Source organism: Marmota marmota, unplaced genomic scaffold (assembly GCF_001458135.2).
Source record: "Marmota marmota marmota unplaced genomic scaffold, marMar, whole genome shotgun sequence".
Classification (NCBI taxonomy): Eukaryota; Metazoa; Chordata; class Mammalia; order Rodentia; family Sciuridae; genus Marmota; species Marmota marmota.
Window position 1 is genome coordinate 5,939,756 of NW_025999880.1, and position 18,119 is coordinate 5,957,874.

The 18,119-nt window shown below is 39.7% G+C and overlaps 1 protein-coding gene across 1 annotated transcript; it reads left to right on the forward strand.

Moving 5' to 3' along the window:
- Positions 1 to 16,412: 16,412 nt before the first annotated feature.
- On the forward strand, positions 16,413 to 17,029 carry LOC107150727 (uncharacterized protein C12orf31 homolog). Its single transcript, XM_015495855.2, has one exon. It carries the CDS (start codon positions 16,456 to 16,458, stop codon positions 16,837 to 16,839), a length of 384 nt encoding a protein of 127 aa, XP_015351341.1. The 5' UTR covers positions 16,413 to 16,455; the 3' UTR covers positions 16,840 to 17,029.
- The last annotated feature ends 1,090 nt before the right edge of the window (positions 17,030 to 18,119 follow it).

The following is an 18,119-nucleotide window of genomic DNA, read 5'->3' on the forward strand; positions in this document are numbered from 1 at the left end:
TATATATATATATATATACGCTATAATGGGGTAAGTGCTTCCCTGGGTGGAAACTGTTGCAGATCTATACAAATGTCCATTGAAATATTGTAATAACAATATATATTGTGATAAATAAATAAATACATATATATTTCCATCAGCAAAAAATGACTAAATTATGGCATGCTTCTTTAATGAAATACTATATAGCATTAAAAAAGCTACAAGTTTATAACATGGATGAATCTCAAAAACCATATTAATTGAGTGAGAAAAAGATGTTTCTGATACAGAAAGGTGCAAACATTATGATTCCTTTTGTGTAAAGTTTAAAAGAATCCATGATACATTACTTATGAATGCATGCATATGTTGAAAAACATAAAAACAAGCACAGACTTGGGCTAGTAGTTGTCTTGGGATCTTGGGATTGAGGATAAGGAAGAAAGGGAAGGACATACAGTCAACTCTCCATATCTTTGGGATCTGTATCCATGGAGTCAACCAAACAAGGATAGAAAACATTTTTTGAAGAGTGTATCTATAACCAAACATGTTTGGACTTTTCCCCTGGTCATTGTTTCCTAAACAATACAGTGTAACAATTATTTACATAGTATTTACACTGAATTAGTTATTATAAACAATTTAGAGATCATTAAAAGTGTGATGGAAGATGTAAATTCTATGTAAATACTACATCGTTTTATATAAGAGAGTTGCACATCCATAGATCTTGGTATCTATGGGGGTCTTGGAATGAACCCCCTGAAGATCTTGAAGGCTGACCCTCCTCATTTCATGTGTTTTAGTCTGCTTTTTCCACTGCTGTGATTAAAGGATCTGAACAGAACAATTTTAAAGGAGGAAAAGTTGATTAGAGGGCTCATGGTTTCAGATGTTTTAGTCCATAGAAGGTTGGCTTCCTTCCTCAGGGCTCAGAGTGAGGCTGAACATCATGGCAGGAGAGGGTGGCAGAGGGAAGCAGCTAATATCCTGGTGACCAGGAGGCAGAGAGAGAAATTCCACTCACCAGATAATACCCAAAGCCACGCCCCAATTCCCACCTCCTTCAGCCACACCCTGCCATTTCAGTTACCACTCAATTACTCCCTATCAGGGGATTAAATCACTGACTGAGTTAAGACTCTTACAACACAATTGTTTCTTTGAACATTCTTGCATGGTCTCTCACGTGAGCTTTTGGGGGACATCTCCCATCCAAACCATAACACAATGCTATTGGAAAAGTATGAAGGGGACTTTAACTGAATCTACTTAGTATTTTATTTCCTTAAAAGCATGATAAATATTTGAAGCAAATAAAGTTAAGGCTTTAGGAAAATAGACATATGTTTCTGTAGTCTCTACAGTCAAGTTGTATGATTGAAATGTTTCATGATAAAAATTTTCTCTTTGCAAAGTGAGATCCCTGGCATGAGGTGGCCCACATTTAAATCTGTGCAGCTCCACAGGAGTGTAACCTCAAACAAGCCCTATAGCCTCAGCCTATTTCATGGGGTTGTTGTGAAGATTAAGTGAGATAATACATGTAAATAGTTGGCACAGTACAAAGCACAATAAATAAAACCATTATTCCTTTCCAAGGGCTCTTATCAATCAGTCAAGAGGGAGTCAAAATTCATTTAACAAATAAGCATTAAAGGGCTGGGGATGTGGCTCAAGCGGTAGCGTGCTCACCTGGCATGCGTGCGGCCCGGGTTTGATCCTCAGCACCACATACAAACAAAGATGTTGTGTCCGATTAAAACTAAAAAATGAATATTAAAATTCTCTCTCTCTCTCTTAAAAAAAAAAAATAAGCATTAAAGAACTATTTTGTGCCAGGCCTTGGCTAAGAGGCTGTGGTTACCAAAGTGAATTGCGGCCAGTCTGGTAGGGAAGGCGATGTGTGTGTAAGTTAAGGTCACATGCAGTGGGGTCAGAGTTGTGATAGAGGTGAGTGCTAGGTGGCATGAGAGGTGGCAAATGTCAGGGAATTTCACTCAGCAGAGTGAGGGTTAGGAAGACTGAACATTTTGCTGTTACTCTTTATTTAAATTTGACATTCACCAAAATAAGCCCTATTGCTTCTGTTGTCTCTGTTGTAAAATAAAACACATCAACACTTAATGTGTTTTAAAACAACATCAGGGACAGTTTGTTTCTGCTCCACATGTCAACTGGGTGATTCGACTGGGGATGGATATCTAAGATGATGACTCTCCCTGTCTAGTGTCCCAGCTGCACCGTGTGGGGGAGGGGAGGGCTGGGCTGGCCAGGAATTTCCTTCTTTCTGTAGTCTCTCCAGAAAGGGAACCTCTTTACATATTGATTCTCCAAGAGGGTGAAAGCTGATTCTGCTAGGTCTTAACAGGGGTGCGGGTGGAGTTCAGGAGCAGAGTGCTTACCTAACATGACTGAGGCCCTGGGTTCAATCCCTAGTGCGGCAAAAATAAATGAATGAAGCCGTAAAGCAGCTCAATGTTCATAGCAGCTCAATTCACAATAGCTTAGCTATGGAACCAATCTAGGTGCCCTTCAACAGATGAGTGGATTAAGAAAATGTGGTACATATACTCAATGGAATATTACTCAGCCTCAAAGAAGAATGAAATTATGGCATTTGCCAGTAAATAGATGGAACTGGAGACTATCATGCTAAGTGAAATAAGCCAATCCCCCAAAACCAAAGGCCAAATGTCCCCCCCCCCTCTCTCTCTCTCTCTCTCTCTCTCTCTCTCTCTCTCTCTCTCTCGTATGTGAATGTTGACACACAATAAGTGGGGGATAGGGGAGAATAGAAATTCATTGGATTAGACATAGGGGAATGAAGGGAAGGGAGGGGAGGGGAGATGGGAACAGGAAAGACAATAGAATGAATCAGAATAACTTTCCTATGTTCATATATGAATACATGACCAGTGTAACTTCTCATCATGTGCAACCACAAAAAATGGGATCCTAATTAGAATCAAAAATGTATAATATGTCAAAATGCACTGTCATGTATATCTAATAAGAACAATTAAAAAAATTTTTTTAAAGTTACCAAGCCATCTAAGATTCAAGGGGAGGCTCAGTAAGTTCCACCTCTTGATGGAAGAAATAACAGAGCACTCTGGGGCTCTTTAATCTACCACATTCATTGTATCAAACTTCATTTCCAACCAATTTACGATTTAGGAGGAATCTAGGGAGATTCTAGAATTGCTTCAGGAATCAATGGTGTAAAATGCAACAGGAACAGCACTGTTCAGACATATCAGTAGCCTAGCATGGTGGCACATGCCTGTGATCCCAGCAACTTAGGAGGCTGAGGTGGGAGGATTGCAAGTTTGAGGCCAGTCTCAGCAACTTAGTGAGGTCCATCACGAAAGAAAGAAAGAAAGAGAGAGAGAGAGAGAGAGAGAGAGAGAGAGAGAGAAAGAAAGAAAGAAAGAAAGAAAGAAAGAGCTTGGGATGTGTCTCAGTGGTTAAGTGCCCTTAAGTTCCATTCCCTGGGCTGGGGATGTGGCTCAAGCGGTAGCACGCTCGCCTGGCATGCGTGCGGCCCGGTTTCCATCCTCAGCACCACAAACAAAGATGTTGTGTTTGCCGAAAATTAAAAAATAAATATTAAAATTCTCTCTCTCTCTCTTAAAAAAAAAAAAAAGTTCCATTCCCTGTACCAAAAACAAACAAAAACCCCACAGGGTTCAAATTCATGTCTTAGTACAAACTCCCTTGGGCAAGTTATTAGACTTCTCTTTCCATTCTTTGCTCATCTGTAAGATGAGGGCCAGTAAGATCTAACCTCTCAGCATTCTTCTAGAAGTAGAAAGAATACAGGAAAAATGCTAGTGGTGGTAGGAGAAATGGTCAGGCAGCACTATGATCTGCCCTCTTGTTATTACTAGGTTTCTTGCCTGTTCTTTAAAAAAAAAAAAATGTAGTTGTAGATCGACAGTACCACTTTCTTTCATTTGCTTATTTTTGTATGCAGTGCTGAGGATAAAACCCAGTGCCTCACATGTGTTAGGCAAGTGCTCTGCTACTGAGCCCCAGCCCCAGCCCTCTTGCCTATTTTTTTGAGTGAGATAACGTGAGTGTTACATTTGAAGTCATGTTTTCTGTCTGTCCTGGGAAAACTCAGCATATCTCTGGTGCTGCCAGCATCTCCCTGAAACCTCAGCAATCATGCCAAGGAGTAGGGCACGGCTCTGAGGATTTGTTCAACCTTTTGGGAGGCAATTTAGTAATCATTAACAAGAGTCATAAAAAACATTCATATCCTTTGACCCAATAACTAGATTTCCAGAAAAATGTTCCCAAGGGACACTGATTCAAAAGGAAAGCAAAATCCATATACATTAAACTCCTCATTGCCATTTTCTCTATGGCAACTAAAAATAAAGTCACAGCTTAAATGTACAATAGTAAGAGGGAGGCTAACTATTTATTATGATACAAATAAATACTTGCTAGAATATTCTATAATTACTAAAATGACTATTATCACTATATGGTAGTATGAAATTTTTTAAAAATAAAAGGCTGACAAATTGAAAATTCAAAAAATATCTGTACATATGAACAAGGATCAGAGCCGACATTATTGGAATATTTGTTTGGACTTATATATTTTTCTTTAAAAAAATTCTTTGGCCAGGCCATGCAATGAAGCGCATATCTATAATCCCAGTGGCTTGGGAAGCTGAGTCGGGAGGATTCCAAGTTCAAAGCCAGCCTCAGCAATTTAGTGGGGGTCCAAAACAAATTAATGAGACTCCACTTCAAAATTTAAAAAATTAAAAAGAGCTGGGGATGTGGCTCAGTGGTCAATTGCCCCTGAGTTCAATCCTTGGTACCCTTGAGGCAGAAGGATCAGAAGTTCAAGGCCAGCCTGGGCAATTTAGCAAGATCCTGTCTCAGAATTTTTAAAAAGGGGTGGGGATGTAGATTAGTGATAGGGCATCCCTGTGTTATATCCCCAGTTGTACACACACACACACACACACACACACAAACAAACACACACATGTTGTGTGTTATTTTTTTTTAAAGAGAGAGAGAATTTTTTAATATTTATTTTTTAGTTTTTGGTGGACACAACATCTTTATTTTATTATTATTATTTTTTAATCTTTATTTTTCAGTTTTCAGTGGACACAACATCTTTATTTTATTTTATGTGGTGCTGAGGATGGAACCCAGAGCCCCACACATGCCAGGCAAGCACGCTACCGCTTGAGCCACATCCCCAGCCCTTCTGTGTTATTTTTAAACCAAAATCAGAAAAGAAATTTAGGCAAGGGTGTATTGAAAAATGGTTGATTAGGATTGGGAATGTAGCTCAGTGGTAGAGACTTGCCAAGTGTGTAAGGTCCTGCGTTCAAATCCTAACAATGAAAAATTTATTTTCTTTATTAAAAAAGACCACATAAGCCAGGCACAGTGGCGCACGCCTGTAATCGCAGTGGCTTGGGAGGCTGAGACATGAGGATTGTGAGTTCAAAGCCAGCCTCAGCAAAAACAAGGCACTAAGGAACTTGATGAGACCCTATTTCTAAATAAAATACAAAACAGAGCTGGGGATATGGCTCAGTAGGCAAGTGCCCCTGAGTTCAATCCCGGTACCCTCCTCGCAAAAAAGACCACATAATAAATGCCAGAGAATAAATTGCAAAACTTAAAAAACTACTCCTGTTTGAGCCTCTCTCTGGATCTTCTAATTTGGAAGGCCCCAAGTGGAGGAAAACCCACATTTTTTTTCTGAGCTCCAGAAACAAGTTTGATATACACCAGGGTGAGACTCACTGAAGACCTTCATCATTCTCCTTTCAAGTAATCTAGTAAACATGCTGTCTGATCAGAAATGGCAATAGAAGGGAAACTAACACAACCCGAACTTTACCCCCACGTGCAACATGCCCCTCCGTGGAGCTTTCACATTTCCATTTATTTAGTTGTCCTCTAATTCGTAGCCTGGGTACACAGTCCGGAATGCAGAAAAGACAGTTTTCAATAAACACTGTGGTTCTGTACAATGTAAGGAGAATAACATGGTATAAGAGCTGATGGCCCGAAGTTTAGCAGGAGGAGAAACAGAAGCAGAAAAAAAAATGACATCTCCATCTTAGTCAAAAGATACTGATGGGGGCTGGGTTGTGGCTCAGTGGTAGAGCGCTTGCCTGGCACGTGTGAGGCACTGGGTTCGAATCTCAGCACCACATATAAACAAGTAAATAAATAAAGGCCCATCAATAACTAATAAAAATTTGGGGAAAAAAAAGAAGATACTGATGGGAGTGGGGCACAGTGGCACATGCCTGTAATCCCAGCAGCCCGGAAGGTTGAGGCAGGAGGATCATGAGTTCAAAGACAGCCTCAGCAATGTCGAGGCACTTAAATACAAAATAGAGCCAGGGAGGTGGCTCAGCGGTCGAGTGCCCCTGAGTTCAACCCCTGGTATCAAAAAAAAGATACTGATGGGAATCAAAAACTATTTCCCACTGTGACTAGTGTGGAACTGGTGTGAATACAGGAACTGGATGGGACTGTTATATGGTCCTTCTTTTTTTTTTTTTTTTTTTTAATAATGCTGGAATTAACTCACAGGAAGTTATTGTGTTTTATTTAACTGATAAGCTAAATTGTATATATTGGGCTGAGGATGCAGCTCCATGATAGAGCACTTGCCTAGCATACGTGAGGTCCTGGGTTGGAGCTTCAACACCCCCAAAATGCACACTAATGGGCTACCATGTGATGCTGCCAGCTATTATTAAAGACTGAAGAGTAGATCTTGGCTGGAAGTGTAGCTCAGCAGTGGGGCACTTGCTTAGCATGTATGGCCCTGGGTTTGATCCCCACCATCAAAGGGGGGACAGGGCTAAAGGGCAGGAAAACAAAAAACCAAAATACACCCAAATAAATCCTTGTTCTACCTAGTCCATCTTCCACAGATTACAGTAAAGGAGAGAGTAGAGTCTTCGAGAAAATTCTAGGGTTAACTAAACTAGTTTCACAAGACCATCAGTTTGAAAGTGTGTTCTTTGGAAAAGTAGATCCTCAGAAGACTGAATGGTATTGCAGTAGTTCCATGATGAAATAAGCTTGAGATAAGTTTACCCAAGTTTGAGGGGTTTCTTTGCAGGATTTCTCAGGGCCTTTGTGAAATCTACAGAAAAAGAATGTGGCATACAGTATGAAAAGCTTCTCTTGGCTGCTGGGGTACTCTTTCAAACACTTGCATAAACTATTATGCTGCCAGTAAGAACTAGATAAATACTAGTTATTAAAGCACAGAAAATAAAGGTTATCATAGTCTTAGATTTACATTACTTAATTGCCGCAGTCTGGCTGGGCACAATCAGGAGCCACTTGTCAAAAGAAACTAACTTTATTTTTAGAACCACACACGCCAAACAAAACAGCCTCTCAGGAAAAACCCTCAGAGCTCCAACTGCCACCACCAGCTTCCCACAAGCCTCTCTCTCCAACACAAGCCTCTCTCCACCTCCCACAATCCTCCTGCTCTTGAGGCCGATTGGCTGGGTCACGTGGGCGGAGCCAAAAAAGTCCCCTAATGAGCAGCTCCGTGGTCTGAAAGGGCAGGGAAACAGCCCAATGAGCATCACTGCAGAGGAGCCAATCAGCTAGATGTTGCTGGGGCGCTGTGAGCCAATCATCAGCTGGCAGCTGGAAGTTTGCTGGGGCCCCTTCGGCTGTGGCTCTCAACACTTAATTTGTTTCTGTTTTTTTTTTTTAGCCTAAGGAAAATTAACTTTCTTGTGAAAATTAATTCTATATTTCGACAGTATAGAAAATTAGAGTCTCCTCAGATTAACACTTAGAACTAATGAGAAAGTTCACTCAAGTTTCTGAACATCATATGCTTTCAAAAAAATTGCCTTCCTTTTGGGGCTGGGGATGTGGCTCAAGCGGTAGCACGCTTGCCTGGCATGCGTGCGGCCCGGGTTCGATCCTCAGCACCACATACAAACAAAGATGTTGTTGTGTCCGCCGAAAACTAAAAAATAAATATTAAAAAAAAATCTCTCTCTCTCTCTCTCTCTCTCTCTCCCTCCCTCCCTCTCTCACTCTATCTTTAAAAAAAAAAAAAAAAAATTGCCTTCTGGCCTAGTGTAGTTGTACACACCTGTGATCCCAGTGGCTCAGGAGGCTGAGGCAGGAGGATCATGAGTTCAAAGCCAGCCTCAGCAAATCTGCAAGGCTGTAAGCAACTCAGTGATAATCCAGTCTCTAGATTAAATATTTTAAAAGGGCTGAGGATGTGGCTCAGTGTTTAAGTGCCCTGGGTTCAATCCCTGGTTGGAAAAAAAAAAAAAATTCAGGCATAGTGGCATATGTCTGTAATCCCAGCAACTTGGAAGGGAGGCTGAATCAGGAGGATTGAAAGTTGGAAGCCAGACTCAGCAATTTAGCAAGACTCTGTCTCAACTTTTTTTTTTTTAAGATAGAGCGAGACAGAGAGAATTTTTAATATTTATTTTTTAGTTTTCGGCGGACACAACATCTTTGTTTGTATGTGGTGCTGAGGATCGAACCCGGGCCGCACGCATGCCAGGCGAGCGCGCTACCGCTTGAGCCACATCCCCAGCCCGAGTCTCAACGTTTTTTTTAAAAAAGGCCTGGGGATGTAGCTCAGAGGTAATGTGCCCCTGGGTTCAATCCTCAGTACAAATAACAATAATAATAATAATTACCTGGTGTTTGTCAGGATTCCAGTAAAGTACAAGAAGCTCTCAAAGTATATTAGTATAATATCAGATTCTCTGAAGGGCAACTTATTTGTGTCTTTGAACCACTAGATCTCTTTGGATAACTAAGCTAGAAAGGGATTTTGTTAGGCTCAAAATTGCCCAATTTATTTTTTTAAAATATGTTTTTTTAGTTGTAGATAGACACATATCTTTATTTTTTATTTGTTTGTTTTTATATAGTACCAGGGATTGAACCCTGTGCCTCACACATGCTAGGCAAGTGCTTTACCACTGAGCCACAACCCTGGCCCCTCCTCCCACCAATTTAATTTTACTAAATGAATCATAGTAGATAGAAATGGAGGCCTCTTCCTTGCTTACAACAATTCTCCCAATGACCACTTCTATACTACTGTCTTTTTTTTTTTTTTTTTGGTACTGGGGATTAAACCCAGGGCGCTTAACCACTGAGTCACATCCTCAGTCTGTTTTATATTTTATTTTGAGACAGGGCCTCGATAAGTTGCAGTTTCTCCTCTACTTCCCAAATCTCACACAAATTCCTCTTTTGCTCCACTCCTACCTGGCACCACACAGAGAAGGACATTCTGAGAAATGTAGACCTCCAGTTTATTTAAGTTGATGTACAAATTACTCTCGCCTTTATCCAGGCAATCACACACGAAGAACTTCATACAACATTTCTCTAGTAAAGAAGAACCAGTGTGGCTGGGGCTATAGCTCTGTTGGTAGAGTGCTTACCTCAAATGTGCAAGGCCCTGGGTTCATTCCCCAGCACCACACACACAATAAGAAGAAGAGTTGGTTGTGATATATTTGACTTTCCCACGGCTTCTGCAGCAGTCTGACTTTATACCTCCAGTGGGTTTTCTTACTGGGAAATTTTTCTCACACCCTTTTGATTCCTAGCCTCTGAAGCCCCCTTCTCTATATTTTATATTTTATTTTATTTTATTTTTTTATTTTTTTTTTTTTAAATATTTATTTATTTTTTAGTTCTTGGCGGACACAACATCTTTGTATGTGGTGCTGAGGATCGAACCCGGGCCGCACGCATGCCAGGCGAGCGCGCTACCGATTGAGCCACATCTCCAGCCCAATTTTATTTTGAGACAGGGTCTCGATAAATTGCTCAGGGTCTTGCTAAATTGCTGAGGCTGGCTTTGAACTCATGATCCTCCTGCACCACCACACCTGGCTCTTTATTTTTTCTTTAAATAATAAACTCAACCATAAGGGCAAGAGACCCAGGCTAGGCCAAACAGGTAGGCTCAGGACCGATCTTGATTTCAGAAAGGAAGGTTAAGGATGTTTGGCCTTGCACGTGCACAGAGCTGGCTCTAGAGCCAGCTTTGACTTCTTGCGCCTGTCCTAGGTTCTGTTGGCTGGCTTCTGCCGCACTCCTGGAGCAAAACTTTCCCTTTTGATGATCTGTTGAGCATTTCCTCCAAGTATTCCAGGACGAGGCTCCTGTCCCGCTTTGCCCCTCTCCATCCCCACCCAAGCCCTGCCTCTGAACTGCATCCAAGAGCAATGGCATTGCTGCTACCGGCTGACCTCCTTCCTAATACCAGTGCCCACAAATTTGATTTCCAATTATAGCCAACACACCACATGCTTCAGTAACGCTCTTCCTAGATGTGTTCAATCCTACATTCTGTGTATGCAACTGACTCTTGTTCTCCAGAACCAAGAGGTCACCTTCCTCTAGTGCCTAGCCTCATATCACATATTAACTTCCTTCTTGACTTTCACTAAAGTTTAACTTTCCTCCCATGGCCAGGTTATTGCCATCTTAAACAGCTCTGTCAATCTTTCTTTCCCTTCCTCCTCCCCTGCTCCTTCTTCTTGTCTAGAGTACAAATGGGATTGTTTATCCCTTCAAGCCTCACAGCTGGATTTGACATTCAGTTGGATTTTATTTTCTCACTGAATTTCTTTTGAGTTTAATACCGAGAGCAGCAGCTGACTTTATTTTCCAACGAAGAAAATCATTGTGGCTTATTGTCATTTCTTAATTATGAAGGAAAATAGCTGCATTCCCAACCATGAACAAAGATCAACAAAGCTGGGGCTAGGGTTATTGATACCCGTGGTGTAGTCCCCAGAACCACCCCCCCCAAAAAAAAAATCCACAATACTGGTCATTCATTCAATTCATCTGGCCCCTGTTGATACATAGGACCAAGATAAGATATTTAAGATACTGGTTCCAGCAAGATGGCAAACATCTGGATCTTTGGGGTCATTCAAAAGTGTTTTAAATGGAGCTGGGTGTGGCCGAACATGCCTGTAATTCCAGTGACTCTGGAGGCTGAGGTAGGAAGATCCTGAGTTCAAAGATAGCTTCAGCAACTTAGCAAGGCACTTGAAATTTAGTGAGACCCTGTCTCTAAATAAAATATTTTAAAAAGGGCTGAGGATGTGGCTCAAAAAAAAAAAAGTTTTAAATGTGACAGTGCTGTCTAACAATGCCAAGGATTTTAATTTAATACATGATCTGTTGCTACCCTCTGTGTACCTCTGGTTATACCAGATGACTCTGATATCTCCCGTTTTACTAGCTGACTACTTAATTGTCCTGCTCCCCAGATTCCATGTTCTGCCTGCCTAACTAGACCACATTGGGTGCCTTCCCAGGGCATATCCAGCCCTGCTGGGTGTGTCAAGTGCCAGATCCTCACCCCTCCCAGTGTGCCTTGTTTCTTCAGTGCTCTGGACTAGGTTGGCTAGGATGACCATGACCATCATTAGCAATAGCACATTAAGTACCAGATGTATTGACTCATGGAAATCACTTTAAAATACCTCTGCTTGCTCCAGGGAAATATATCAAGAGATAATAAAGGTACAGATGAAATATTCTTGGATCATTAAATCATCTCATATGAGCCATGCTAAACCCTAGCCAGTCAAGCAAGAGTATCATTGACCACATTTATAGCCATGGATTAGGCTTTAGTTCAAATGTATGAGCCAATGATACTTTCGTGTGCTCTACAGTTCATGAAACCTGTTTTATGGAAGCCGGAACTGCATATTTTTATTGCTGCAGGTGATTGCAAATTTTGTAATCTTTTTTCTTAGGAGGTGTTTTTTACCTATTTAGAGCTGAGTCCTGGGTCAGGAACATACTGTCTCATTTTAACAGTAGACCCAAGAAAATGCAAAAATATTTGTTTATTTTATTCAATGAATATTTCAATGTTTAAATGACTCAAACTCTACCACTAAGTACATCATCAGAGTTCAGCTTCTTCTTTTTTTTATTGTTGTTTATTTTATTTTATTATTTTTTAAAATATTTTTTTTAATTTGTAGTTGGACACAATACCTTTATTTTATTTACTTATTTTAATGTGGTGCTAAGGATCGAACCCAGGGCCTCACCTGTCCTAGGCAAGCGCTCTACCACTGAGCCACAACCCCAGCCCCAGAGTTCAGCTTCTTGTTTGCACTCTGAGGTTTTGGGCAAATGCCTATTACAGAGTACAGTGGGGAAGGACCCGAAACTGTGGAATGGATATGATCTTTGGAGAAAAAGCTCCGTTTAGGGACTACAACTGAGACAATGGGGTGGGGGAAGGAGCTTGCTGGTTGAGATGACCCTGAGCCAGGTTTGCCCCCTAAGACTTAACACCTTCAATTGCTCTAGTTTTTCTCCTGTGGCATTTCAGTGTATTCTTGTCTCTTACTCTGGACGAGATAGAGTCATTCTCTCTTTCCCAGGCCCAACTTTGACTAGAGCCCCTGAAACCTCAGATCCTCCTTGGGACCTGTGGTAGGCCAAATGATGATGTCTGCATGGTACTCCCCAGGTCCTGTATGTGGTAAAGGGGGCTTTGCAGGAGTCACCAAATTAAGGATCTAGAGATGGGGAGGTTGTTCTGGATTACTGAACGGGTCCAATATGATAACAAAAGTCCTTAGAAGAGGGATGCAGGGGAGTCTGTGTATGAGAAGGGGAGGTCAGAGTGGTGTAGGGTCATGAGCCAAGGAAAACGGGCATCCTCTGGAAAGTGGAAAAGGCAGGGCATGGTTCTCCAGAAGAAATGCAATCTGGTATCCATCTTTGTTTTAACCCAGTGAAACCCATTTGGGGCTTTGATTTCCTGAACTGTAAGAAAATAAATTTTGTGTTGTTTTATGCTATCAAACTTGGGGAGGTTTGTTATAGCATCTGTAGAAAACTAATACAGCTTCCCAGCCAGTACTGACTGGAAGATAGAGACCAAGCTTATCTAGAGCTGAGCCACCCAATATTGTCACCATTAGCCCCAAGTAGCAGTTGAAATGGGGCTGGTCTGGTGCCCTCAGTGTAAAATACACACCTTATTGTAAAGACTTAGATAATATCTTAGACACATTGGTTTCAATAAATTACATTATTTGAATGATCTTCATCTGTTTATTTTTTACTTATGTGCTGAGGTGACCATTAGAACACTTTAAATGATACATGTAACTTGCATTCTATTTCTATTGATTAGTGCTAGAGAATCAGATGATTCTCACTACTGGGGTCACTGGGAAACCCCACTGGGTTGGTCCAGGCCTTCTGCAACCAGCTCAAATGGCTTTGGTTCCTTTTGAGGACACTGCCAGAAGGGGACACTGCCCTGAATAACTTGAACCTGTTTGGAATGGTCCCCAACACCTCGCCCTAAGTTTTTCTAACTTAAGTTTTGTGGGTTGGGGGCCAAGCTCAAGAAGAAGAATGTAGAATTAAATTAGTCCTGGGGCTTGGCAATCTGCACAAATGAGGGACCTTGAACAACTTTCATTAGCCTCATGGTCAATGTGCCTCTGCCCTCTTTCCCAAATCTCACCTAGGGTGGCTCTTTTCCCCCACTCCCTAGCTTGCCAGGGATCTTACTCTCCACAAACCTCTTCTTAGGTCCTAAGACAGCATACAAAGTGACCACTGCCCTTAACCCAGGCAAGCAGGACCCTTGAGCTTCAGAGGACCCCACATATAACAAACACAAAAGGTTGGAATTAACCTTTTAATAGGTATGTCAGGGTGCCTATCACTTGGGATTTGGCACAGCAGTCCTGGGCACATCAGTATCCATGAACTAAACACTTGTTCTCATGGCTTATGCCATTCACATCCAAGAAATTGCTTCCCTGCATTCTAGCCCTGTGTTTAGAAACAAAGAGGAATAAGCCCTGATGCCAGGAAGACTCAAAGTTGTGCTGCTACTGAGAGAGCTAGGCAATGCTTCAGAGCACAAGGAGGAGGAGGCATTTAAGAAAAAAAAAAAAAAAGATGAAATAATTAGGTTGTCAAATCCTTCCTCCTGGATAACATGAATGCAACAGATTCTTGCATAACAAGGTATCATTCCTCAGTGGTGCAGGGTTCTGATATTTGCAACAGTTGCAAAAGACAGCTGAGGAATATTTTGTAACATTAAATAATTCATATCACTGTTAAGTTTCTGCACATGCAGGCCTAGATGCCACATTCATGAAGCATTTTCTGAATTGACAACTAGATGGACAAACACAATGCAACCAGATGCACATTGAATACTAAAATTATAATTTGGTGGGTACTGGGGCGGTTGAGGATTGAACCCAGGACCTCAAACATGCTAGGCAAGTGCTGTACCACTGAGCAACACTCTCAGCCCACTTGATAATTTTTTAAAATATATTTAAATTGAAATATAGTAATTGTACATAATTATAGAATACAGTGTGGCTTTAAAAAAAAATTTTAGCTGTAGATGGACATAATACCTTTACCCTATTTATTTACTTTTAATGTGGTGCTGAGAATCAATTGAACCCAGTGCCTCACACATGCAAGGCAAGTACTCTACCACTGAGCTACAACCTCAGCCCCCAGTTTGACATTTTAATACACGTATATAATGTGTAATGATCCAATCAGGTTTTTTGGCATGTTTATCACTTCGGACATTTATCATTTCTTTGTGTTGAAAACATTCAGAATTCTCTGTACAAGCTATTTTACAATAGTCATTGATTGTTGTCCACTGCAGTTACCCTGAACTTCAGGGATTATTTTCCCTACAGCTGCATCCGGGTATCCATAGCCATCCTTTCTCCAACTCCCCTCTCCCACATCCTTCCCACACTGTAGTAACCACTGCAGAATTATACATTTTTTACGAAATCTTTCAGATGGAATTTAAATTCACAAATTTAAATATAAATTTAAGCTTTGTTTAAAAACGTTTGAAAATGAGTGCCAGTCATCCTATCATCATGAAGATAGAAAATAGAGCTCAGAGAAGAAAAGGAGAAGAGGAGCAGACTGCTTACATTTCTAGAAACAGGAAACCAGGAAAGTGAGGAGGTTTTTGCTGAGTATGACCCACTTAAAATTTGCAAACAAGGCTTTATGAGTTCTTTATTTAATGAAGATTTAATTACTAATTGTATGAAAATGAACAAAAGAAATCTTCAAACCCACAATTTGAAAAGATCAGATGAAATCCCTGAGACTTCATATTCTTTATTAAATGGAGACTTAATTATTGATCAAAACAATGAGAAGGAAACAAAGAGAATTATGCATAAGAAATTTATAATTCAGAAAGCCAAATGCAACTCTGATCTGTCCACTAATATATGAAGAGAAATTGCATTTATAAAAGCTGCAATCGAATGCGAACATCAAATTTTACTCTGCTTATTGGATATTGAACCTGAAAAATGGCTATCTCATCCTTCTGACAGGAGAAATAGATTTCTAGCAAAATGCAGTCTGATTCAAATTAATGATTACAATTTTCCATTGCATGAACACAACAACAACAAAAAGTTCGCGTTTAATTTTATACCTAAATTATTTTACATAAGAAATTATTTTTAAAAATAGTTTTTATGTGTTTTTAATATTGTGAGTACTGAACTACATATTTTTTTTCCTACTATCAGAGTTTTACAACAGATCTTATAAGATCTGCTTTGGCCAAATAAGGTATATTTGTGTCTGGAAATAATTATGGTCTTGATATATATTTTTTAAAAGGGAAACATCATTTGCATACAAACAACATTTATGCAGTTACTAAAATTACTTTTTAAGAGATTAATAAACTACAAAACAAAAATAGTACTGAACAAAGACAAATAACATTATCATGTGATTGATGATACTCTTATAAATTAAAATTAGTGACCAATATTTAATCAAGCATAATGATGTTTCTCATAGTAATGGCTGCTCTATACTTATGGAAAACAATGAAAAAACTCCAGTTTTCATAGACATTATATGATACAAAAATGTTCAACTTGTAATGTGGGTTTTTTAAATGAATTACAGGACTGGGCACAGTGCCACACGCTTGTAATCCCAGTGGCTCAGGAGACCGAGGCAGGAGGATCACAATTTCAAAGCCAGCTTTAGCAATTTAGCAGGGTTCATTTAGCAGGGTCCTAAGCCACTTAGTGAGGCCCTATCTCAAAGTAGAGTAAAAAACAGCTGGAGGCCTGGGGTTGTGGCTCAGTGATGGAGTGCATGCCTTGAATGTGTGAGACACTGGGTTCGATTCTCAGCACCATATATAAATAAAAAATGAAGATCCATCAACAACTAAAATGAATAAAATAAATATTTTTTTAAAGAGCTGGGAATATGGTGCAGTGTTTAAGCATCCCTAGATTCAATCCCCTATCCCAAAAATAAATAAATAAATAAATATCTTAGGTTGGGGGCTTCCAGTCGGTGGCGTGCTGCTTGAAAAACGTGATCTTGTAAAAGATGGCTAAAAGCTTACGGAGTAAGTGGAAAAGGAAGATGCGGGCTGAAAAGAGGAAAAAGAATGCTCCGAAAGAGCTCAACAGACTTAAAAATATTCTCAAAGTTGGCAGTGATGTTTTAATGAAAGATGTTGAAGAAATAGCAACTGTGGTGGTACCTAAACATTGCCAAGAGAAAACGCAGAGTGTGGTGAATGATGAAAAAGATGACATGAAAATGGAGACTGAGATTAAGAGAAACAAAAAGACTCTTCTAGACCAGCATGGACAGTACCCTGTGTGGATGAACCAGAGGCAAAGAAAAAGACTGAAGGCAAAGCGAGAAAAAGGAAAGGGGAAGAGCAAAGCAAAAGCAGCAAAGGCAGCAAAGGGTTTGGCCTGGTAGACTCTTAAAACTTGAAGAATTCTACATGGGACAGATGTTTGATTGGAGAATGTATACATTGATTTTGACTGTCACTAAATGAAAACTATTCATTTTCATATTTTAAGTTGACTTTTTGTCTTCAATTCAAACCCAGAATAACCCCTCAAGTTTGTTTTAGGAACTTGAATAAAGTATTTTCTTTAGTAAACGAAAGGTATATTGATGTTTTAATTGGATGTCACTCAATATCTATATACTATAAGACATCAAAATTCTGTCAAGAATTAATATGGTTTACCAGGTGTGTTGGAACACACATGTGATCCCAGCAGCTCAGGAGATTTAGGCAGGTGGATCACAAGTTCAACGACAGCCTCAGCAACTTAGCAACTGAGACCATGTATCAAAAAATAAAAAGGTTTGGGGTGTGGCTTAGTGGTTGAGTGCCCCTAAATTCAATCCCTGGTGCCAAAAAAAAAAAAAAAATTGATGTGGTTGTAATTGTTGGATCTTACAACTTGGTAAAATCATCCAATAAAGGTAAAATGATAAACTGACAAATTTGAGCAAACTCAAATTTAAAAAGCTATTGTGTGGTTATATTTTTTAAAAATGTGACATCAGTGGGTCTTATAAATAGTACTAGATTGAAGTTTTGATTTCTGTAATTCAGAATAAAAGATATTTTGTGTGTAAAAAAAAAAAAATCTTAAAAATGCATCATAGGGCTGGGGATGCAGCTCAATGATTAGCATGTTTTAGGCCCTGAGTTCAAGCCCCAGTGCTGCCAAATGAGACTCAAAATGAGACTTGGATTTAAAGAAAGAGAAGAATTCATATACAGCATATGTAGTTGGTATAAATCTCACTTAGTTGCTAAATTTAGCTAGATTATATTATAGATAAGTTATGGGAAACAAGTAATGTACATTATACCTGTTGATGAACTACCAAGGGGGGGGGTGGATAAGGAAATTAAAATAATTAGTATTTCATTGGTTTTACATGTATAGTAATAATTACATTCAGTTACCTTTGTATTTTTCTGGCTTTCAGACATACAAAACCACAGCTTTTTTAATGTTTTAAAATGTTTGTTTAAAGGAAGTTTGTTTGTTTTGTTTTTATGAAGCTATATTTTGCAAAAGTAAGAAATGAGACCATATTTTATTTATTTGTCCATCTATTTATTTATTTGGTGGTGTTGGGGATTGAGTCTAGCTGTATCACTGAGCTACCTTCCCAGCCCTATTTATTTTTTATTTTGAGACAGGTTTTTTTTTTTTTTTTTTTTTTTT